This window comes from Metopolophium dirhodum, chromosome 9 (assembly GCF_019925205.1).
Source record: "Metopolophium dirhodum isolate CAU chromosome 9, ASM1992520v1, whole genome shotgun sequence".
Classification (NCBI taxonomy): Eukaryota; Metazoa; Arthropoda; class Insecta; order Hemiptera; family Aphididae; genus Metopolophium; species Metopolophium dirhodum.
Window position 1 is genome coordinate 19,289,216 of NC_083568.1, and position 25,224 is coordinate 19,314,439.

General features: G+C 30.5%; 2 protein-coding genes across 12 annotated transcripts in view; one reads left to right on the plus strand and one right to left on the minus strand.

The window, feature by feature from the left end:
* Positions 1–25,224, plus strand: part of LOC132951827 (basement membrane-specific heparan sulfate proteoglycan core protein) — a 168,558-nt gene that overhangs the window by 115,640 nt on the left and 27,694 nt on the right. For 4 of the 11 annotated variants that reach the window (XM_061023819.1, XM_061023818.1, XM_061023823.1 and 1 more), the window contains 7 exons: positions 17,429–17,539; positions 18,153–18,272; positions 19,137–19,286; positions 21,448–21,576; positions 21,944–22,129; positions 23,349–23,555; positions 24,023–24,082. In XM_061023819.1, the coding sequence (XP_060879802.1) occupies positions 17,429–17,539; positions 18,153–18,272; positions 19,137–19,286; positions 21,448–21,576; positions 21,944–22,129; positions 23,349–23,555; positions 24,023–24,082 (963 nt within the window). The remainder of the gene's footprint in view (positions 1–17,428; positions 17,540–18,152; positions 18,273–19,136; positions 19,287–21,447; positions 21,577–21,943; positions 22,130–23,348; positions 23,556–24,022; positions 24,083–25,224) is intronic. The other 7 variants (XM_061023821.1, XM_061023828.1, XM_061023820.1 and 4 more) reach the window with 6 other exon arrangements.
* LOC132951828 (large ribosomal subunit protein uL14) lies at positions 12,958–14,010 on the minus strand. Its single transcript, XM_061023829.1, has 5 exons — positions 13,853–14,010; positions 13,551–13,634; positions 13,358–13,486; positions 13,163–13,276; positions 12,958–13,098 (listed from the first exon to the last, which is right to left on the minus strand). Exons 1-5 carry the CDS (start codon positions 13,863–13,865, stop codon positions 13,016–13,018), a joined length of 423 nt encoding a protein of 140 aa, XP_060879812.1. The 5' UTR covers positions 13,866–14,010; the 3' UTR covers positions 12,958–13,015.

The window sequence follows — 25,224 nt, forward strand, 5'->3', positions numbered from 1 at the left end:
TTTTTGTGCGTACGATTAAATTATTTTGCATTTCGCAGATATTATTAATATGCTGTCCGGCCGGAATATTGTACCTATATACACATTGGTATGCCGTCATAATATATACGATGCGCGCGCCTAATAAGTGCGGGGGGGGGGAATAATACGAATTCGTTTTATTTTACGGGATTTTGAATGACAATTCCGTCGTTCGAAAGAGGTATAATGTATAAACAAGAAATCCTGTCAGCCCGAGGCTCCGGTATTGTGTAGGTATATTTTGTTGTTATAATAATACGTATTATACTATTACGATGTGTGTTGACGATGAAGGTCTTTATTATAGCGAAAACGATTCTGATATTATAGACGACAGTATAATGATGTTTTTGGTTTTTACTGCAATCCGAACGTTCGGAAATAATAAACAATCAAAGGCGCGCGTTCTATATAATATAATAATGAAAAGAAATCATAAGATCGATTATAGTAATTACGATGAACTTTCGATTCAACCAACAATTATTTTGAATTGCCAGTTGTGTTTCCACGACGGTAACAATGTTCAATATCGATAAGATAATGCGTTTCGAGTACGGAGTACCTATCCGCGAAAGTCAAAATATATAGATTCGAATAACAGAAATTTTTAGGGATTTTGTCTGATTTTATCTTCATACATTTTTTTCTGTTATTTTAAACATGTTTAAGAATTTAAAATTACATACATTTATACAATTTTAAATATCAAAACCTAAAATTTTACTTATGATCCCCTAGTAGCCTGTAGGATAATAAGCCCTTGTACTACTGGGGCACGGGGGATTTCATTAATAATAAGCGCGTAAAGTGGCCATAATTAAGCGTTATTATTTTATCGCTGCAGAACACTCAATAGTCCATCCTAATCTAAGATCTAACCTGTATAGTATATAGGTGGTATACACCCGAGGTACAATGGCCCTCGATGGAAGAATCACCCTGTATACATTGCTGTAACCTAACTTAACCGATTTCAGTTCGTCGTCCAGAGCTTTTAGGTCACCGTAATATGCATAATTGTTTTACAGTTATACATATTGTCATTATTATTAAAAAAAAAGCCAAAGATCCTCCTATATAGTTGCGCTGCACGTCAGTTGGACGATCATCGACGCAGCAGCAGCAGCAGCAGCAGTCGTCGCCCAAATCCGACGGCTTTTGTGTGCCGTTTCCCCCTTGTCATCATCGATGCATTATTGTACATTTACGTCCCGGCGACAAAAGAAATCCGATATCATATTATTATTATCGCGTATAATGCACGCGCACCCACACCTCCCCCTAACTCGACTTATATATTAATATGTATAATATTATTATATACAGGCGGATCTCCGCCACGTGTATAATAAATAATACCTATATAACGCGCCTGCCTAGAGCTCCGCTGCAGTTTGCAGACACCGGTTTATACGATTAACAGTATTTATAATAACATGTATAAATTGCAGTGTGCGTACCGCAAATACTGCTGCTGCTGCTGCTGCTGCTGTGGCGGCGGTCCGGGATTTATGACGTTTCTTTTGGCAACCGAACGTTACAATAATAATAATAATAATAATAATACGCGATACCCATAAAGCTGTGCAATACAATGACATGCAATGCACATAGACCGCTGCAGATATAACATTTAGTACCTTCCGTACCTATCATAATATAATATCATAAGCGTCGCGTCTGAAATCCGCGTAATAATGTATAATAGTATATATTATTACGCCCATATAACTATATAGTTGTTGTGTGTGTGTGTGTGTGTGTGTGTGTGTGTGTGTGTGTGTGTGTGTGTGTGTGTGTGTGTGTGCATGTAATGTGTATAATACGTGTGTGCGTTACGATGTATAGCCTGCCGGTGAGCGTTTAGCACCGTGAAAAATGGCGTTGGATACGACGAATGGCTTGCATCATCGCAATAATGTTATATTACACACGTCGTCGTGTGCACTCCAATGTATATATAATATTATTATGATTATACGTAAGGTATGTCTGTTGTACGGCTCGTGCCTGCCCGCAGCATATACCACCCGTGTAATTTGACGGGAAGATTATAATATTATTGTAATTATGTATACTAATATAGGCATAATATATTACATAATGATATATATTATAGGAACCTATACCTGCAATGGCGCGCCCTAAGGAGGTGGACTTCTGGTCCGTATATCTCCTCCGCCCAAGTGCATGTAGATATAGTATGGGTATATATAATATACCCAATCAACGCGTTTATCGAAAATCAAAATTCTAGTAGAGATTTGGAGCAAATCCATAGTCCATAGATTACAATATATCGGAGTACCTATACCTAATAGTATATTAATATATTGTGTTGACCGCAAAACGTTTTGCTTTATTATTAAGTAATACATGTGCATTAAAATTTTAAAAATGAATAGCGATTGGTTTTACGCACTATATATAATTTTTATACAATTTTTTTTTTATATTTTACGACCTATGTGGTTTTCTTACATTTTACTTTATACGAGACACCTTTGCAAAGATTCTGGTTGCGCCACTGGAGGAAAAATAGGAGATATCGATATAGAGTTTAACGTACGTGAAATTATAGGTTTACCCTATAATACCTATGCGGATAATACAACTTCACACCACGGTGGCCTCGGACCCCGGTGATTTATGCGCGTGTCTTCAGCGCGAGGATGTAAGAAACTATAAACCGTCGTCATCGCGCGGACCGGTTCGTTTGGGAACAAATAATGCATCCATCGATTATAACGACTATATTATAGTGGTGCACACTGTTGTGTGACGGTCGCATATTATGATCATAAATAATATGCGAAATCGATAAATCTCCGCTCGCTTTTCGTCGCTTATACATATATATATATATTATATCGAGATTTCAATATCGTTCGTTTCCGTTTCAATCATAATATATTATCGTTTCTCGTGTACGCGTGCAACGCGTTTTCGTTTTAATTTCACTCGATCATTATAATATTATATTAAACCTATATGCTCTGAGTGGGTGGACCATATTATATTATTATTATTATTATAAAGCAATCCCGGCTGACGACGTCCGGCAGCAGACGACGGTTGTCCGCTGCGTATGCATTTACGCCGCGGCGGCGATGGTCAAACGATTTCGGTAGGCTGGCCTGGCGAGCCGAATATTTAATTGTTATTGAATTAAAATACGCGTGGCCCGTCCGTCCGCGCCGCACATATGTTCTGTACGGTATATATTATAAATTACGTACCACGTACGATCGTTATTCATATAATACAATACCTATGAATATATTATGATAATATGATCATTGATATGACGTGTAGACGTGTAGACGGCGTGTGCGGTGTGCCCGGTCTTATATATACTTATACAGGTACCTACGAGGTACCTATATATATATAACATAATGGTCGTAATGTATACATATATAGTATAACCATAGTACCTATAGGCTCTGACACTATTCGAATCCGACTATCGTATATCAAGAAAAATGTCTCACGAACACAGACGAATATTATGATTTCCTCCATCAGGTCATATACATACGATCTTAAATCTTAATAAGCGGCGACTGCCTTCTGTAGTAGTGGTCGGCTACTCGGCTTTACAACTCCGTTTGCGATAGTCCGTCTTGAATAATGTCTATGCTCTATCAAAAACTGAAAAACTTTCTCGGAACGGTATAGTTAATATTATCGTATATACATTATTAATATTAGTTTATTGTATTGTAGATCTGGACCGAAAATGTTGTCTATAGGCTGCTGTGGTGTTACATTCCGAGACATGCTGGCCCCTATATTTTGTATATGATATATGTGTACCTAATATTATGTAGACATTCATTGCTGTTCGAACGCCATCTGAGCCTATTAATATAATATAGACAAGGTCTTAACTTAATTATTCTCAATACCATTCGAGCGTATACCGTATTATTATACGTTTACATATTATTGACGTTCACATCGTGGTGACTTATATCTTCGTTGCGTTTTGTTGACATATTGATTTTTAATTAATTTCGACCGATGATATTGTACAATAATATATCGTACATATTATATCATAATATATAATTGTATAATTTAGTATATATAAATATATCCAAATTATATTATTTATTAGTTATTACACACGCGTCTTTCTGCGGATAGTGTTAACAATAACTACTTAGTAGCGTTAATGCAATATCACAGTCGCTATATATAATAAGTAATAATATAATAATTTAAGGCTCGTCTTGTACACTGTTATCATTTAAATTATGGGACATCACGCGCGTTGACTACGTGCGGTTTGTATCACGCAGCAATATTATAATGTTGGGTATAATATGTTACGGTATAAGATCGCGATGGATTTTTTTTTATTTTCGTTTTCAGACCGCAATTATTATTCTCGTTTAGGCATAGCAGTTTATTACTTGCGCCAATAACCCAATATCGTCCATTATAATGTTTGTACTACTACGACAACGACTCAAAATATTATGTCGTTCGGCGTTCCAAAATTCTTATACCTATATATAGTTTCGGTAGGTACGCGGTTGGTGGCAGAGAAACATCGCTGCAGCATTACAATATACAATCAACAGCTCTGGGTATATTATGGTACATGATATATAAGGAGTTAGTATGTTATTATATTTTGTATTGTATAATAATAATCGTTATAGTATTATCGTCATCGAACCGAGACCATGAATCCGCTACCTACTATAACGTCTCCATTTTTTTAATTATACTCATTGATTTTGTGTGTATAATAATATTACTATACGAGAGTGATATTATAATACGCGCCGTTTATATTTTCGATACACAACATGTTGATATTTTTTTATTTGCTGCAGTCGTCGCGGTTTATTGTCAATCCAAAATACTGTAGACGAGTTTTTCGAATACCTTCCAACCCATCGTCTTAGATTGTATTTTAATTTACACACACAAAAATGTAATAAAATCTTTAAAATAGTTAGAAATAACTAAAATAATATGTTTCTTAGACTGTTGATATACCTATCGTAACATTATACAAACATATATTCATATATATATGGGGGCATTGGCAATATAATATACCACTCGTGTATATACGACCAACTATAAACATTTACATTTTAGACGGGATTGGTGTATTGTACACGGTGTTAGGTGCGGCTGAGCGAAACAAATAAAACGCATTTATTTTTAAAATATCGAATAGACGTTATAACAACAACTGCTTCAGTATATGGCGATGGACGCGAAGGCGTTTAAAAATCAAAAGAAACAAAATAAGTACGATTTTATTGGTTTTTTTTTTCACACACAGGACATCGTGCACGCAGGAATCTCTGTAACGTTATACTACATAAATGCAATTTATAATAATTATATTTCTACACAGTCTGTGCCAGTGCACGGCAGAAAACAGCGATATTAGTTGGAACTTGGAATACTTATCCTATACAACAATATGAATAGGTATTATAATAATGGGTAATAATAATACACAATAATAGGTAATAATAGTAATGATCTTCTATCGGACATGCATCTTGAAAATTTGTGTAAAATATGTTTATGGTCATTATTTCTTATTATTTTATATTTTTATTATTTTTTTCACGAGTGGTCATTATAACGGACGCTGCAATAGTTTATCTATAGGTAGATACTTCGTCTATCATGTGCACTATCTATGTATTATGCATATATCGTGGTATGTATGTATGTATGTATGTATGTATGTATGTATGTATGTATGTATGTATGTATGTATGTATGTATGGTTGTATGTATGTAGTATATATGTACGTATGATGTATATATGTGTACAGTGCGTAACAGTAGCTAACAAATGTAATTACAACTAGGTATGTAAATATATGCAGCATAGGTAACTAACATACTTATGTGTTAAAAACATTTGTTTTAATCAATACTTTTGAATTATTTTTTTAAATATTGAATAGAACAAAATTAAAGTTAATATATTAATTGTTAATTATTTCTGTTACACCCTAATACCCTATATATATATTATATTATATTACGTATGCAGTATACTATCGAGTGTCTTCAGCGCAAGACATAGGTATCGGCAGGTATAATTTCGTTGTTGTTTCGCCGTATAGTTAATAAGTCCCACGCCAAAAATCTCGTCTGTATATTATAATACGCCGTGCACGCCTTGAAAAATAAAAGAAAAGATATTTAAACAATTTTTGAGTGGAAAAAATGATTTCTTTTCTCTTCGCTCTTACGTGCCCGATAGATCATTCGTCGTTAGTCGGCTGTTTGTTTTACACGTTCGACCGTGACGGCAGAGCAATTAGTATTTCGGTCACGAAGTTTTTACTATACAACTGCAGTGTACCGAAAACCGATAGTAAGGTACCTATATACGCTCGTATAGGTACCATATATTATATAATATATTGCATCACTCGTGTGTACTATCTATAATATTATATTTATTTATATTTTTCGAAGCGCATCTCGTTACATGATTTACGACATTTTTCGCCGCTCCGTATATTCTGCAGTAGTGCAGTATATTGTCTCACCGTCTGTGTTCGACGTTAAATAATAGAAATTTAAAAATATTTATTTAGAGAAACGATGAGACGGACAGACTTACAAGTTACAACAGTATATAATATTCGTGAATATAGACGTAGGTTTCTATAATACTATACTTGCACAGTCGCACGTGCAGCGTGTTAGTAATAATCGTCTTAAAAAAAATATGTATCGGTTTAATAAGACGTGTGGCGCGCCAATCCTTTTTTATAATTTATACTGCTGCAAATGTGTATATATATAAAATGAAGATCGCAATCGTGTACGAAAAAAAATAAACACACATTGACGGCGCCGAAATGACAATTAAATAATTATTCAAACATATTATAAGCGCTTGTGCGTCTTTGCCCCCTCCGGCTCGACATTATAATTTTATGTTAGTTTTTGCATACGAATGTCAAAACCGAAATCTAAAAACATAATATCGTAATAAACGGTCCGTTTTATCTTCTCGCTGAACAATCGCCACGTTTCGCGTGAACACTTTTTTTTATACAAAACTACTATTTATAATATTATGTACATACATTTTTTTCACGAGAACCGTTTCTCATGCCTAAAATTATGCGTCACGACTCACGGAGACACTGAACACAATATTATATTATGTTTGAAAATAATAGTTGGTTTAAAAAAAATGTTCGTTTCCGTTAAACATCTAAAATGACAATGTATACCTATTATATATTTAGGCTGTAAAATACATCTGACTTGTGATATACACGCTATACAGGGCGATAATAAGTAACTACCAATATTATGAGTGAAATTCCTAAAGATAATTTTAAAATTATAGTACCTACCTGGTATAATAGTAGATATACCTAATCAATATTAATCCACATATTACAATTTTACAGATATTTTAATTTATTTATTGATTGAGTACCTATAATAACTAATAAGTGCCTATTCTACTAATAAATTACTATAGATTAAAATATATTACATAAAATATTTTTATTACCTATTTCATGCAATGTTATCCTTGGTGTATACAACATATAATAACTCGTTTGAGTTTTGATTTAGACGAATCAACTATTTCAAAAAAAAAAAAAATCATCGGCCTAATATAATTTACGATTGAAAAGTGTGCCTAGTTATCATTTAAAAAAACCCGTTGTGATAACACAGGACAATTTCTAAATGACGTGCAAATGCTAAGGATTTTAAAATACATCGTTGAAGTTAATTTAAAAACTCTAAAATCCATAATTAGAATAAATTTACGGTTAAAGGATGACACGAGGGTGAGCATACCTACATATTTGCGGTGAAACACCCTGTATATATATATATTTATGATATTGTAAGCACTCCGAAACGCTGCGTCGTATAATTTTATGTCAATATAGACATATTATTAAGTAAAACAAATCATATAGTTATGTATGCCTACCTATATATTATAATAATATGTAGATAGTTGGTGTTTATTATACAGGTGTAGTAGGTAGATACTAGCTGGAAACAAGACGTTTATATTATTTAATATACTAATATAGAACAAGGCCGATACGGGATAACAATATTAGGTAGTGGCGCACCGGTCTATAAATCGCGGGTGATACATTAGAGTATAGAGCATTGGACTTTTGATGGCTACGAGGAAAATTATTGTTTGCGATAATTTGCTTTTCGAGTTCGTGGCACACACTGTATTCGGGCGTGGGTTATGTCTGAGACTCAATCCACAGTATTGCCTACCTATGCCATCATCGTTAACTATTTTTCATTTTTAAGGTTATATTATTATATCATGCTCGGTTATAAAAGGGTAACCGCCTACGTATATTTTCGTCGTCGATTTTTTTCTTAAACTTCTCGGAGTCCACGTCGAAACGACGACATTACGAAACCACCATGGCCCATAGATAATCTGCGTGTCTCATAACATATTATTATGGGTACTTGTGTTTAAATCGTCGCTCTTCTCCTACCCCCCCCCCACAGTCCCTTCACCGCCGTGTACAGGTTTCTTCTAAAATCCGTATTGTTTAGGAACGTATCTGGAAATCTAGGTTTATCACGTCACACACACGTATTTATAACAGGCATTTTTACCCGTGTCAATTCAGCCATTTTTCCCTGGTATAATATCGGTACACTTAACATTTTAACATGGTATTCTCCGTTAAAATGTAAAAAAATTAAAACTATATTGTGTGCCCGCCGCCCGGGACTGAGTGCCGTGTTCACACCATTGGCGTCCCTGGACAACCATAAAAATTTGTGTCCCTATTCAACGTGTAATTTCTACTATTTTCTAGGATAGCTAATATTTTACATGTGCATAAATCTGTACCAGCACCGCTCGCTGTGATAACTCATTTATAATATCAAAATACGATCCCCTACATGGCTCTATAATAGGTACGTTATCCATTCCATAATGTTATATCGTAAATAAACAATGAGTATATTATTCAAAACTAAACAGTTGTTCTTTTTTGATCACCTTAATATTTTCAATATATAATATTATAATTGCTGAAATAACAACACAGTTGTTTAGAACAAATGAAAATAAATAAATTAACACTAATTTGGTTGAATTAGTTAACATGTAAAAGTTTACTAAAAACAATTATCAACGATATATTATATGTATATTGTTTTGTCTACATAATTAAATGTAAACTTATAATAAAAAATATTAAGCCCCTTAAATGTTGATTACATCTCAACCAAATGCACTGCAAGTGTTATTAATTGTATTAATATTATATTTACTCCCATAAAAATGTACAAATTATCTAAAATATGTAAAAAGTATGTAGTACACGACTATAATAATTCATCACCAGTACATGGGTAGGTTGTTATCACGTACGGCAGCGTGATAAGTGTTTTTTTTTCGTATAATTTCTAATATCCTACTTATAAATGGCTATAATCTAGACATAAATATAATATAGGTATAATATAATTGCGGATAATATGATCAAATAACTCAAATTCCTTCGTCGGCACGACGGCATACTTGTACCTGGGCACCTATAATACGTACGACGGCGTGTTTAATCAAGTACATATATACTTGTAAGTATAAACTTGGTCTCTCGGTGAGTTGACAAAAACGAATAAAATGACGGATGCGCGCGAAACCGCGATAGGTATATACCAGATAGCTGGTATATGGTACGTAGGTATATGTTACGTTACTCACGAAACGCGTGTAATATGTACAATATGTCTGTACGCGGAAAACGGCTTTGACATTCGTCCGGGCACGTTAATTTTTGCATTTGGCGTGTCGTAATAACATAATAATTATTATTATTTACGTTTTCGCGATGTTTCTCCCGCGAACACGATGGAGCTCCCGCGTCGTCGTCGTCGTCGTCGTCGACTATAAAACGAGTAATGGGACGTGTCGTAGCACCGTTGTACGCGTGCCTATATATGTAACGGTTTAATGGTCTCGAAAAGGCTGTACACTTAAAAATAATAATAATAATATATAATGCAGACAATAGGTACAGTATTTATTACAGTAATTATGAGTTGCGACACCGCTGCACGTAGGTGGTATGCGGCATGCGCGTGCAGCATTACCGCAGCGCTCTACGAATTTCGATGGCGGCGAAACGAAGAATAGGAGGAGACGTCCTATATTTTATCTAATATTATGCAAGTACGAACTACGAGTACGATGTAGGTACCTAGGTATACCGCGATTGGTTTATCACACGTGACACGTTTGTTAGATCCCCGGCCTATGACTGTAACATCATGAGAATATTCCGAATATTTAACTCAATAATAATTATTATTATAATGTAATAGTAGACTGCTATGATTATGGTGTAGGTACCTAAATGTTAGAATAGTGTGTGAAAACATCTTTTTTTCCAAATGATTATTATTGCTCTTGCCTCATTTTTAATGTGCAGATGATTTATTTGAAAATGTGTTGATGTGTTTAAATCGAAATTTTGAACGAGTAGTTTCTACAGTGTTATTGAGCTCTAGATATTATGTACTTTCTTTGAGAAAAATAGACAATAGTCCAGAATAATGGATTTCAAGATTTGGTGCTAGGTATAATGACTAATTTATTAGAATTTTCAAAATGATGTATCTGCAGCTGTATAGGTACCTATCAACAGACATCATAAACATTTTCAAATAAAAATCATCTGCATAACAATTTACAGTTAAAAGATGCGTTCTCGTAAAAAAGAAATTTGTTTGAAAATTTGGTCCTAAAGAACGTATACTTAAAAATCAAAATTTGAATAAATGTTTAATATTCCCACCTAACAGCGAACAGGCTACAAACACATTAGTTATTGTCAATTGTTACCTAATACACGTTATCATGTAGTACTCGGCATGAGCGTAGTCGGACGTGTGTCACCAGAAACGTAGGTATTCAGTCTATATTTGTTCATCACTTAGAGCAATATTTTTATAAATTACTATACCTCTATATGCGTTCAATATTATGCTTATAAATTATAATATATGTTACCCTTCGTCATTTATAATATCTAAACCAATTTATTACCATCGAGTATCGATCGAACAGGTACCTAATTTTTTCGATCAGAGTTATAATATTATGCTGACCTTGCCACGCATTAAATATATTTTTTTCATACATTTATTTAATTCGGTAAACTATGTAGCACCTCAATATTTTGTACCGGCAACCGCACAGCAGAAGTCAGGAGCTAAGGTGTAGGCAATTTATGCACACGTTCCTAGAATATTTTAAATAATATTTATACGGTTGAATACAATTATTTACTACCTGCCTTCACTAATAAACATTTCACATTCTCGCTAGTAATCTCTTGACTGGATATTTAAAAATGTGTTACAAAAAACGAAAAAAAGGTTATAAATTATATCCACTGACCACTTTGGAAAACAAGTTTAATTATTTATGCATGTACTATGTACCTACATAATACCTGATTATATTAATTTTAAAATAGGTTTTATACACCAATAACCTATCCAATTTATAAAAAAAAAATTATACTTTAGTATAAAATAAAAATTTTAAATGACTATTGTATAATGTATACGTCTATACGACCTTCGAAACAAATATAAGTCCATTAATTACTTTCTGCAATTCATTTGTAAATTTTTTAAACGCTTCTTCATCAAAAATGTATTAAATACTTAAGAGTATTGCATCGTAATTTGTAGTCATTAATTTCAATAGAATAGAATAGGAATATATTTCATAGTTTTTGAATTATTTCATAAAGAATTCCAATGAACTTAAATACTTGTTAATTACTGACTGTTACAATAACACGCTTACAAGTAGCCAAGTAGGTATATTAAATTATTAAAATAGTATGCAGCCAATAACAATTAATAAGTTGGTAAATATTTTTTTTTTTTTTTGCTTTTGTTTAGTAGGTACAATAAAATATAAATATATATTCAAATGCAAAATATATTTACATAACTGGAAATTTAAAACTATTACTTTTAAAAGCTAAAATTTAAATATTAGTTTAAATGAGTAGCCTTAGAACCTACATCATTTTGACCAGATTGAATAATTTATTATTGTAACTCTCTTAACCGTATTCCATTAGGACAAATCACTTAATAATAATTATTATTAAATGAAATACATGCCTTCATTAAAATGTTTACTCAAAAAGTGTTTTGTTGAGACACTTTAAAGACCAACATCGACATATTAAAAATTAAATTATAATACTATACTAACTAGGTAACAAAAATTTGTTTCTTGCCATTTAAATTTTGTTTGAGGTATATAACTCGAAAAATACATTAGTTGGATTTATTGTTATTGCCCTTGAGTTCAAGTTATCGAAACTCTGCTCTCTGCATTTATTAAATATTTATACAGCTGGTTATTTAAGATTATTTATTTAAGTTAAAAATCTAAATACGATATAATTATTGTGAATTTTTAATGCATCTTAATAATTAAAATAAAATATTTTATTTTCCCTAATTTAAAAATTAAAAACTATTCCGTTTAATTTATGGTACAGAATTGCAACAAATAACTGTCCAATTTTTTATTTAGAATTAAAATTAAATGTTTGTTAACTCCCAATAATTCAATGAAGAAATTAGTAAGCACAATACATTCAAAGTATTTTTAAAGGTGAAATAAAAAACTGTGCCACTAAACCATCTGACTTTCCTAACATATTTGTAAAATAAAGCAGACATTTTATTTTTTTACTAGATTATTCCAAATCTACACAGTATTGCATTTGTTGATAATAAAAAAAGTACTTAATTCTAAATAATATTACCATTAAATTAACAAAATATCATGTTCCGTTTACTATTCTTCAACTCTTAAATCTTATACTAAAGGATATTAATACTAGAAATAAAAACACACCAAAGTTGCAGTAAATAATGGGTTTTTATTGATGTCAACACAAGTCATAGTTTAAAACAAAATTCAAGCAATACTGCTGGCATTTGACGCGATCCTAGGCCACAAATCTGCACATTCTTTAGCTACAGGACCAGTAATAGCACTCCCTAAATTAAAATAAAAGAATTAACTAAGTGTTTAAATAAATATAACAATAAAAGTGTCAATTACCTTTCATTTCGCCTTTGTTGTTGACAATTACCCCGGCGTTGTCTTCAAAATACAAAAACACCCCGTCCTTCCTTCTGAAAGGTTTCCGCTGTCGAATGACTACCGCAGGCATTACTATAATAAACGATATATTAGTTAATTATTACACGCGTCACATCAAAACACTTAAAAGATGACAAACGAAATGATATTTACCTTTTTTCCGGAGTTCTGGCTTTCCTTTCTTCACTGTCGCCACGATCATGTCTCCCGACGCAGCGGCTGGCAAACGATTCAAACGACCCTTGATGCCCTGGACGGCGATGACGAACAAGTTCTTTGCGCCTAGTAATTACACGTGACAAAAATAAGTACATCGTTACAACAATAAAGTTAAAGTTATGCTTACCAGTGTTATCAGCGCAATTGATGACGGCGCCGACTGGCAAACCGAGAGATATCCGGAACTTGGCTCCGGCGGAACCACCACGTCCTGAAAAAAACACATTGTTTTATTACGTTTGCATACATAACCTCTTGCGTTGATGGCCGCGATGGCGGACAAACGCGTGTATTAAGTGCGAACGAAAAACGTCAGACGAACGGCAGGGCGTCGACGCGTTCGGCCGTCCGACACACGTACACACACATTTTCATCGGTTTGGTCGTAGACAAATCAATAATTATTGTAAATTAGAAGAAAAGACTTACCTCTTTTGGACATTGTGGTGTGCTATACGAGCGCGTCAAAAGAAAATTACGAACGAGACGAGTCGAGTCTCGAGAATGGTGTGAACACGCACGAGATAACCTAACAACACGGCAGCCGAAAAGAAAGACGGAATCACTCTTGTCGCAGTGACGGCAACCGAACGCCACGAAATATCTCCCCCACCGACGGACGCCGAACACGAGCGCCATCTGTCCGATATAAATCAACCATCCACCGGCATGTGAGCGCGCGAACACTGCTTATTATTCAAACATTTCAAATTCAAACGCGGTTGGCAACAATAAAAAATATATTGCTACCTATAATACCCGCTACCCGCATTGTCTTATAATACAATTAATAGTATTATTGTTATTAAATCTGAATAATGACTATTATTGTTATATTCGTTGAATGACGTTTTTTTTTTCAAACTTTTGCTAAATGACAATTTTTTTTTTTCATCCGTTCAAACGACATACCGACGGAAATATTTTAGTACATTTAGCATGAATTAAATATTATCAGCGAAAAATTGTTTATTCGGAAAGAATACTATCCCACACACACATGTGAATCACTATTATAATATTATATAGGTAGACAATTTACAGAGAAATACGAAAATGTATTTAATACGGTTTTCGATGTTTCTAGATTGTCGACTGTCGTTATAGGTATATTAAATTACAAAAATGTGTTTATAAAAAATAAAAATGTTCATTAATCATTATACATTACAACAATACATATTAAGATATTTTCCTATTCTCGAGACCAAAGTGGAATAGAATATACTCAAAATGAATGGGCTCGTTATTAGATAGGTGTATTATTCATATTTATAATTATTGTCTTCATTTATACGAATTTCATTTCGGCTATCTTGTCTGAGTTTTTCAGTGTGGTATTTTACCAAAAATCACTATTATTTGGTTTCTATACATCTTACAATAATTATACAAATAGGTATATTTAATTGGTCATTGTTGAGCTATGATTTAGACATTTATAAAAACTTATTAGGTAGTTGTAGCCACTTATAGGTTAGGTTAGTTGTCAGTATAATGGTTGCGATAACAAAAATTGTACAATATTGACAAATGGTCGCGATAACTGGGAGTGAAGTGAAGTGTAGGCATTGAAAAAGTAAGTACCTACGGTACTCTGTAATAATTTTACCTATATTTTATGGTGTTTAATGAATGTTTAAACTTTGTACAAGGCACACTCTGTACTTTTAGTCTGTACCTACCTACAGTCGTTATTAGCTACTGAATAGTGAATAGTACCTACACTGACGGTATTATATTTTTATTTTTTTACAGTTGTAATCTGCAGTAAACCTGAAAACATATTTTATTTACCTATTACATGTTAATAATTTAAACATCAAACATTTATCCTTCAAATTATTGATTTGTATATTGAAAAAAAAGGCACCACTGAATATTTAAATATAATAATTAATGGTTATTAAGTATATAAAAATTCCTGTATGCCGTTGGTGTATTATTATAACCGATATTCGTTATCATGTGATTTTATTTGTATTGTTAACCCTCATATTGACTTATTATTAATTTTCCAATTCATGATATTATAAGAAATTATTGTTACCTTATGCAAGTAGATTTAAGACAATTCTGTTTTAAATTTTTAATAACTATATTAACAAAACCTGCATCAAATTTCAAATGTCGTTAATTGTAGCAATAGCAAAACCTACATAATAATATCATAGTAGTTAAAAAAAATATGTAACGCTTCAACTGTTCTGACCTATTAAATAGTAGGTAACGATTGTTAAAAATACTAAGTTGACCTAATCGTTCTTCGGTATTTTTTCAACCACATTACAATATATTTTATTTTCATTCAAAACCTCACCTAATAGCAATTAAAAAATATTCTTTGTACGTACTTTATAACCTTTAAAATCTATTAGTATTAAAATATACCGTATATGTAACGGTTTTTTTTCATTTTATCATGATTCATATTCATATCTATATTAAAATATAAAATATTACCTATACAATTTTCCGTGAAATACTGAAATGTTTCATACGTCATATTATTACGTCAACACTCAACAATATAGGTAGGCATCTTATTATGTAATATTAATATTATGTATTATAAATTAGTTAATTTGAATTTTGAATGTCTTACAAAGTGTATGATGTTATTACAAACTTAGATAGGTAACTTGTTTTCAGAATTAAATTTAATCCACACTCCAGTTGTTCGATACTTTCCCGTCGTTCATTTCATATTTTCATCTAACATAACTGTTTCCAATTAATTTGGCTTTAAATTAAATTATTATAGTTTATATTAACAATAATAATATTATTATGCTTTAGTACCTTCCTATATGTATATTTAACAGTTTAAGTACCAATCTACTATTTGCTTTAACATATATGTTTGACGTAAAAGTTTAATAAATCCCTTTAATCGTTTTTGAAAATATTTTAATAATATATTACATATAATCATATTGATTCAGTTGAATAATTTTATACCTGGTTCGTCTAAAGACTAAATTATTATAAATTATAAAAGGCTCTCATAAAAGTCCACGTCCATCAATAATGTATGGTATACCCGTATAAATTTTATTTTATTGAGTACAAAACTTACGTACGTGCGCATGCATGCATACCACATACGTATATAATATATTGTACCTGTATAATATACATAATGTATATAAGTACATAAATTTGTGTGCAAATACTAAAGAAAAATGTAATCAAACATTCAAACTCTAACATGAAAAAAAAGAAACGATTTCGTATATTTGGTTAAACATAACATTTAAACAGCGAACTATCACAAAACCATTTTTAATATTTACTGTAGTATAATAATATGTTTCCATTTTTTGAAAACATTCTGGGGAAATTGTAAAATATGTTAATAACAAATAAATAATGTACCTATATCAGGCTATAGGCTATAAGTAGTTTGGAATTATCAGTATAAACATCTTATTAGTTATTATAGTGTTAGATATAAATAAAACAGAGTACCCATCTAAATAATTTAATAATTGTATTTTATGTTTTATTTAAGTACCTATTTTTAGTCATGTACAGGTAGTTTTATAAGAATTAAACTTTGTTTTAGTTAATAATAGCAATTTTTAAAAATCTGAAATATCTGAAACTGTTCGAAAGTTATAGATCATATTTTTTTTATATCTTGTATTGAAAGCTTTTCTGAAATTTTAAGATTTATTAATAGTATAAGGATATGAATGAATAAAAACAAACATTTTTACGGTGTCATAATTTATATTTTTTGTAGCATCTAACTTAATTAATTTAATGAAATTGGTAGGTACTTACCTATCTAGTGTATAAGAATATAATTGAATTTATTTTTAATTTTTAGTATTATGTATTAAATAACAAATTTAATGTCTTTCAAAATAGTCAAATATTGTTGTGTTTTATTTTTGTTTAAGTTATTATTAGGTACTGTAAAACATTACCTATATAAACAGGTACCTAGCTGAGCTTCTACTTTAACCGATTTATCGACAATTTATTTTATCATCACAGAATGTACTGCTGAACAATTCAAATGTCGTCTTACATCGTTTTGTATCGACAAATCCCTACGATGCAACAGAATAAAAAATTGTCAGGACGGTTCGGATGAAGAATATTGTCGTATGTTAAAAAACACAACAGAGTCAAAATTTAGCTTGGAATTCGCCACACACAAATGTGTCACACGTCTAGCGCTAAATTATTTTTACACACTTTTTGTATAATTATCATAATATACGAGAGGAAATCTAATTAATATAATATATAATATAATATGATAATAATATAATATATATATATATTGATATTAATTTATTAACCACACGTCCACACGACAAATACTAGAGCTATACTTATATGTTATAAGTATAGTTTTGCACTAAATATTAGAATAAAATTGTTACGTTAGCTTTTTACGCTGCAAGCATAATTATATGTAACAGTACCTAAACCTTTTTATGTATAAGGTTATACATAATATTATAATGGCACTTGTCTAAAAGTATGAAATAAATTATTGGTGGTGTATTAAATTTTATAAAATGGGATGTATATTTAGTATTGTCACTCATCATATGTATTATAATTTTTATATCATAGTACATTTGATAAAATTGCACTTGAGGCTTTATGGAAAATGTTCGTGATTGTGTATTGTCCAGTATATGCTCCGGGTTAAATATTACGCTGATGTTAATAAAGTTATTCTAATACAAATGTTATTGTTTTACAGCTGAAAAAGTTTGTGATGAAAATTCATTTTCATGCCGAAGCACAGATCAGTGCATTGACAGAAGAAAAGAATGTGACGGACGCGTTGATTGCGATGACGGATCTGACGAAGAAAATTGCTGTAAATAATACATTTTATCATCAATTATAATGTTATATATTTTATACAATTTTATACAATTCTACATAGTTCACTGTATATAGTGATTTATTTAACAGCTGCTGAACACACATTTTTTTTTCAAAAAATATTTTCGTTTGTGGACAATTTTAGACGTTATTGCAATACTAATACATATTTATCATCATAATAGCTTATTATTTCTCCCTTATGATAGCTGGTAGAACCACTATCAACATTTGATTTTTAAATGACAACCTAATTTTAATTTCCTAATCTGAAGTGAAATGCTTTAAGCAAATTATAATCTATAGGTTTATATCGAAGTTTAGATATGTTGAATAAAGACACACTAGCATACCTCGTAACGTATACTATGCGAAATTTATATTCCACTAATGACTTATTTGTTTGCCTAAACTTTAAATGTTTTTTCGAAGTTAGGTCATAATATCATATCTATATATTTAAAAGGTACAACAAATATGAACTATATTTATAAATTGTATAAATATGTATTAGGTATTGGGTATTACCTACCGACCACCTAGCTACTGTTACTTATTATCAAGACATCTACTAAGTACTTGTAAAATAACACACCCTTCTTAACATGTTTAGATTCATTAATATAATAATATACCTTTTAATATTAATCGATTTTTTTTTATTTTAATTAAAACAATGTGTACCTATTTAAAATGTAATTATACATTTTATATATTGTTTGTACTTAAACTTAAAATAACTGTATTTTTTTAAAATAGTCGGTGCAAGATGGTTATCGGACAGTTCTAACTTCTAATTGATACATAATATTATGCACATACTCATAGTTTTTAATGATTGTTTTTTTTTCTGCAGCTAATTGTGGCCCTGAAGAGTTTCAATGTCACAATGGTAAATGTTTGTCCATCGACAAAAGGTGTAACGGGAAAACTGAATGCAGCAACGGCGAAGACGAGGTTAATTGTGGAATACCGGGTGGTGACAATATACCCAGTTTAGGTACAGGTACTATATTATACACTTCTTACGAAATTAAAAATATTCTTCATTCTTGTATAGGAAGTCAAATTATTATATTTTAATGAATCTCCCGAGTATAAAAAAAAAACTGTTACCTACCTATAATTTTGTCATTTTAACGGTTGTTGTCGCTTTCTAAAAATAACACTGGTGTAGAAATATCATGTTGCACTTACATATTTTACAATGTACTACATGAAAATGTACTCGTAATATAATAATTGTACTTATAAAATGGCTTTTCACCAAATGCACACAAACTTCATACCATATGCGCACATCTATTTAGTTCGGTGTAGTTAATAATAAACCACAAATAAAATATAAGCAACACTCAACAAAGCTTTGTACCTATATACACTATACAGTATTACAATTAATGTTAGTCACATTTTACGCTAAAAAGTTTTAAAAGGATATTAAGAATTTTCGTTAATGATAAAGTTTAGGGATTTCAAGTAATTCCATATAAGTATTATTATAAATCTATTACAATAGAAACACGCATTATGTGACAAAAAAAAAAAAAAAAAACATTTAAATTCTAGTAGAATCCGAATATTCAAGATCAAATAAAAATATTAATAACTATTTATGTTATTTGTGTTTAATTTTAAAAATTCTTTGACTCTTCAAACAACAGACTATGAACTACTATTGTTCCTACAAAGTTTTTATTATCCAATATTAAGTGAAATTTAATATAGAAAGCGGACTTGTACCACAATGAATATTGCTTACTTTTTTGGTAAACTATTTAGTTAAGGAAGCTGCTGATGATACAAATACCTAAACAATTGTTTATATTTAATTTTATGTAAGACATGTCAAACGCCAAACAAAATTATGGGACCAATTAGTTTGATGGTTTAAATGTTTTTTTTAAAATAAATTAAATATCTTTGAGAACTTTACTGAAGTATAACTGAACACGTTTAAGATATTACAAATATGAAGGGCGTACTTGAAGTACAAACAATTCTTATTTCATTAAAACTATTATCAATATTTTATTAAAGAATTTGAATATAGAAAACACCCTCAGACATCTAGCTTGGTAGACCAATAATGTAGATAATTGGCCTACACACAACTCCTTAGAAATGGTTGTGCTGAAATGGTACATTATTATAATACTACACTTGAAAGTAATTATCACAAATTTTTTAAAAAAAGTAGGTAGTTTCTTCACTTCATTCAGGAATCAGGATATAGGTATAATAGAAGTAAAATATATATTTCATGATTAAGATTTGATAATAGTTTTACATATTTTGTTTTGTATAAATTGATGTTTTTTTAGATACCTAAGGTGGTTACTACCCCCTATTATGACTATAACCAATATAATATACTTATTGATATGATTAATATGTGTAATGTGTTTAACTGTGTTTAGGATAAAATCTAGTGAACTTATTAGTTATTAACCATTATCTTACCTTGCACTATTTTTGAATTTCTTACCTTACTTTTATACATATTACACGGAAGACAATATATTTTATATAACAATTAAAAATTAATTTTTATTGTCTTATACTCTTGTATGAATGTATGATTAATGATTAGTGATTACGATTTAAAAATACCAAAAAATAAATTAACGTCAGCGAATCAATCATTAAATTTAATACTCATTCTGCTCCTTCTCATAATCTTCTATTTGGGTAATTACTCAAACACAATAATTCTTTTTAGTAGGTACAAAATGAGGTTAGGACGATTTGGTTATTGATGTAGGTTTATTGTTCTGTACGACGTATTTGTTATATACGTGATATTAAACCATAACTTATACGTATTATATTCTTATAATCTTATTACTAATAAGTGGATATTTGACCGTACGTACAGGCTACAATTCATAAAAACAAAAACGTTTGCAAAAGTTCATTAGATTTTGTCCTGCCTGTGTATCACGTCATATAGTAAATATATATGACGATTATTATAATATTATGTTATTATAACACTCATAAATATATACAGTTGATAATAACGTAATATAATATAGTTTTATTAATAAATAACATGTTATTTAATTTAATACAATTTAATACACTATCAATTAATTAACATGTTATTTTCAATGTTCACGTTCTTAATATTCTAATGCTTTTCTTGTGGCACGCTTGATGTGTAGACCCCATGCTCGCACCTTGCGCTGAATCAGATTTCACATGTGCTGACATGAGTTGCATACCCTTATCGAAGTCTTGCGACGGCCGTCCGGATTGTCCGGACGCAGAAGACGAGCAGAATTGCACAAATGGTAATAATATTAACAATAATAATAATACGACAGTATTTTTTTTATTTCCTTAGCAATCATAAAGCGCGCACACCAGCTATAAAAACTATAATATGTATTATGTATAAATTATAGTACTTACTATTATTGATAAAAATAAACGAAATTTGATTTTCCAAAATATAAAGAATATAATAATAATTGTTGTAACTTATAATCTGGATATATTATAATTTATAACTATTATGATAATTTTCAATATATATTATACATTATTAAAGGGCAGCGCTTTTTTCGTTATTATTGTTTTTTTGCTTGTATTCTGGTAGTTATGTGATATATTGTTGTATTTTTGTTCTGTGGCTTTTTGTGTACTACTATCATGTAGACAGACCATCGTTATCGTCTGCAAACACTAATCAGGCGTCGTCAACAGCTGACATACCGCCTCCTGCAGTCGCCACGGTGTGTTTTTCCAACGAGTTTCGATGCCACGACGGCGGTTGCGTGAACAGCGGTTACCGCTGCGATCGTATTAACGACTGTAAGGATCAAAGTGACGAATTGGACTGTGGTAAGTACGATCCACTGACGAAGCCCGTCAGTGTCGTCTCCGTCATCGTGGCGCACAACGTTTTGCTGGGGTGGACCTGCTAAAATGGTTCGAATTCGAATTCGATAAGAGCTTTAGGCTTTGCCTTCGGGCTTATATTATATTGTAACTGTGTATAAGTATTGCGTAGTATAAAGACAACAACATGTTTTTTTCTTCCATTTAACTTTATAATATTCTGTATTTACTCGCTTGGAGAAATGAGAAGGACAAAAATGTTTTGAATAATAGAGGGAAAAGTATTTTTTAGTACACCCACATATTGATAAAGTCCAAGAAGGGGTAGCCGTATAGGAACATGACCGATAGTTAAATTTCAGCTTTTGTTCGATTTTTATACTTAATAGACCTAACTAAACAAAACTCTACAAAATAAAATGTATTTTTAAGAAGTTCTGAACATATTTTTTATTTTATTTTAAAAAGGGTAGCAAAAAAAATACGTTTGTACATTATTTATATTTATAGTCACGTACAACAAATACAATTTGAATTAAACTTTGTAACTTTAAGCAAAACACAATATTTGTATTACCTTACTTAAGTTTATTTTTCTGTATATATTTGTTTTTATGAGTCATACATTTTGACTTATATTGCTTATAATTTAAACTATTAAACTCCAATTACGTGTACCTACTATTAGTCAAAATTTAACTAATGTCAGAAGGTTAGTCCGGTTTTTTATATCGTTTAACAAAAATTAAACTGTAAAATAATTGTTGAAATTATCATAAACCTAACCAATTAATTTCATTTCACCAATAAGTAATATTTGCTGCACGTTCGTTCATTAGGCACCTATAAATACTATGTATAGGTATCATCATACAACTAATACTAAATTACACTGAGTACATCACATTTAAAGTGCCTCTCTTTAGTAAATAAAATCCTTTTGAAATGGCATGTAATTACATCAACCTGGTTGAGATGGGAATTGTATTTAGATTTAAATAGCGTATACAGTCAGTTACTGTTTGTTTAGATATACTGACTGTCAGTATATCTAAACAAACAGACGATTTTTCATTATTACACTATTGTATACAATTACTAGGTATATTATAATAATAACAATGATTCTCCATCAACATCTTATACGTAATAATTAGAATATCATACACCATTAATCGTTTTAAATTTGTGTGTATTATTTTTATAATGGTTTTGTCCACAGCTCCCACAATTCCGACAATAACGACCCCCAACGTCACTAATATTGCTACCACCACTGTAATATACCCGCAGTATGAAAATCCTTCTGTGTTCGTGACCTGCAACTGGAACGAATTTGCTTGCCGCAATGGTCGGCAGTGCGTCCCGAAATCGGCGAAATGCAACAACAACTACGAGTGTCAAGACTATTCGGACGAAGACAATTGCTGTGAGTTTAATAATTTAATACTTACACAGGGGAATCAACTGGCTACTAAATAACAGAGTGATTCTCAAAAGTTTACAACATTTACAAAATTTAAAACTCACATGCCCCGATCATCACATTTTTATAAAAGTCCTGAATTGTTGATCTCTGAAATTAAATTACATCTAATTATAGCTACTTAATTCGACACAAATCTATAATTTATTAATTATTATACTCATACTTTAAAGTTAACTTCTTTAATTTGTATATAGTTTGTCATAATATATTTTTCTTTTGTTATATGTTTTATATATTATATATATTTTATATTTTATATATTCTAAACATCGTATTTTCCCATCAGTCCATGTTGATATTTTTATCTTTAAAATTTATATATTTTTATAGATTTTTCTTCTGATAGTTAAACAATTAATTTTTTTCATCGAATATTATGATTCATATTTAAAAACATTTTATTTTAGATGAGGCTCCAGATGGTTTAAATTTAAAAACATATCCCAATGAACAAACCATTAAAGAAAGTAAGTGAAATCTCATATATTTGTTATGAACTTATATTTTAATTTTACCTATTGTATATATTTGTACATACTACATTTTGCTGAACAATATTCAGTCTGTAATATACAGTTCAGTATATTTTAATGTAACGAATCATAATGAACAAAATCGCACATAATATAATCGACACCTGCACTAAAATAGTTCATTATGATGACATTTCAAAAAGTTTATGTTTTTTCTGGAATGCAATTAACATATTTTGCATTTAATATCTGTACTAGTATTAACCAGCTACATTGCACAATATTGCTCGATTTGCACAAATCCTAAAATCAAAAAATACAAATCATTTAATCGTATCTTTTTAGAAACTAAGTTATTTAGGTTTTATTTAGTAAATTATAAGGTATGAAAACAACACCTCGTAATAATCAAAATGTATAAAAAAAATAATAACTTATACAACAGTGATATAAATTCAACTCAAATAAAGTATTATCTAATTATTGCCAATTTGGTAAAAAAACTATTATTTCCACTATTATGGTTGTTTGCTCAAAATAATGATATATACGTTAGTATTTATTGTTAGTCTTATAATATAACTAAACATTTATCATTTAACCATTAATATTAATGCAATTTTGTATTTTTGTTTATTTCCCAATATGCACTCTATTTTTGATTTCTTCTTACTAGACTCTAAAGGTAAGACCATTTTATTGGATATTTCTCGGGTGTTTGATTTATGAATATTTTTCGTATGCATTACTATGCTGAATATCATGCATGTCAGGGACTCATACAATGCGAATCATAAAACATGTAGATATTTAAATTATTTAACAGTTTCTATACAGTGCATGACAATCATATTATACGCATCACAAAAATACGCATAATGAAACTGCGACATGTATTTGTATTTTTATTATAATTTATTGTTTTTAGGACGTTTGCATGACAATTATTTGAATTATATATCAATAATATTACATGTCGTAAACTAATATACATTCAAATATATTAAAATAATTAAAATAGCGTTTGAAAAATTATACAATTTTCAATTAATGTAATGTCAAATATAATATATATATTATATATATAATAAATATACAATCAATGTTAGATATCGTGTTAGAGAGATTAAATGGTC

What these genes read in the sequence shown, in the direction of transcription:
- LOC132951828 (XM_061023829.1), bottom strand. An exon ending in GCCAGAACTCCGGAAAAAAG is followed by an intron (nt 13,277 to 13,357) that starts GTAAATATCATT and finishes CGTTTATTATAG; the next exon opens with TAATGCCTGCGGTAGTCATT. An exon ending in CAACAAAGGCGAAATGAAAG is followed by an intron (nt 13,099 to 13,162) that starts GTAATTGACACT and finishes ATTTTAATTTAG; the next exon opens with GGAGTGCTATTACTGGTCCT.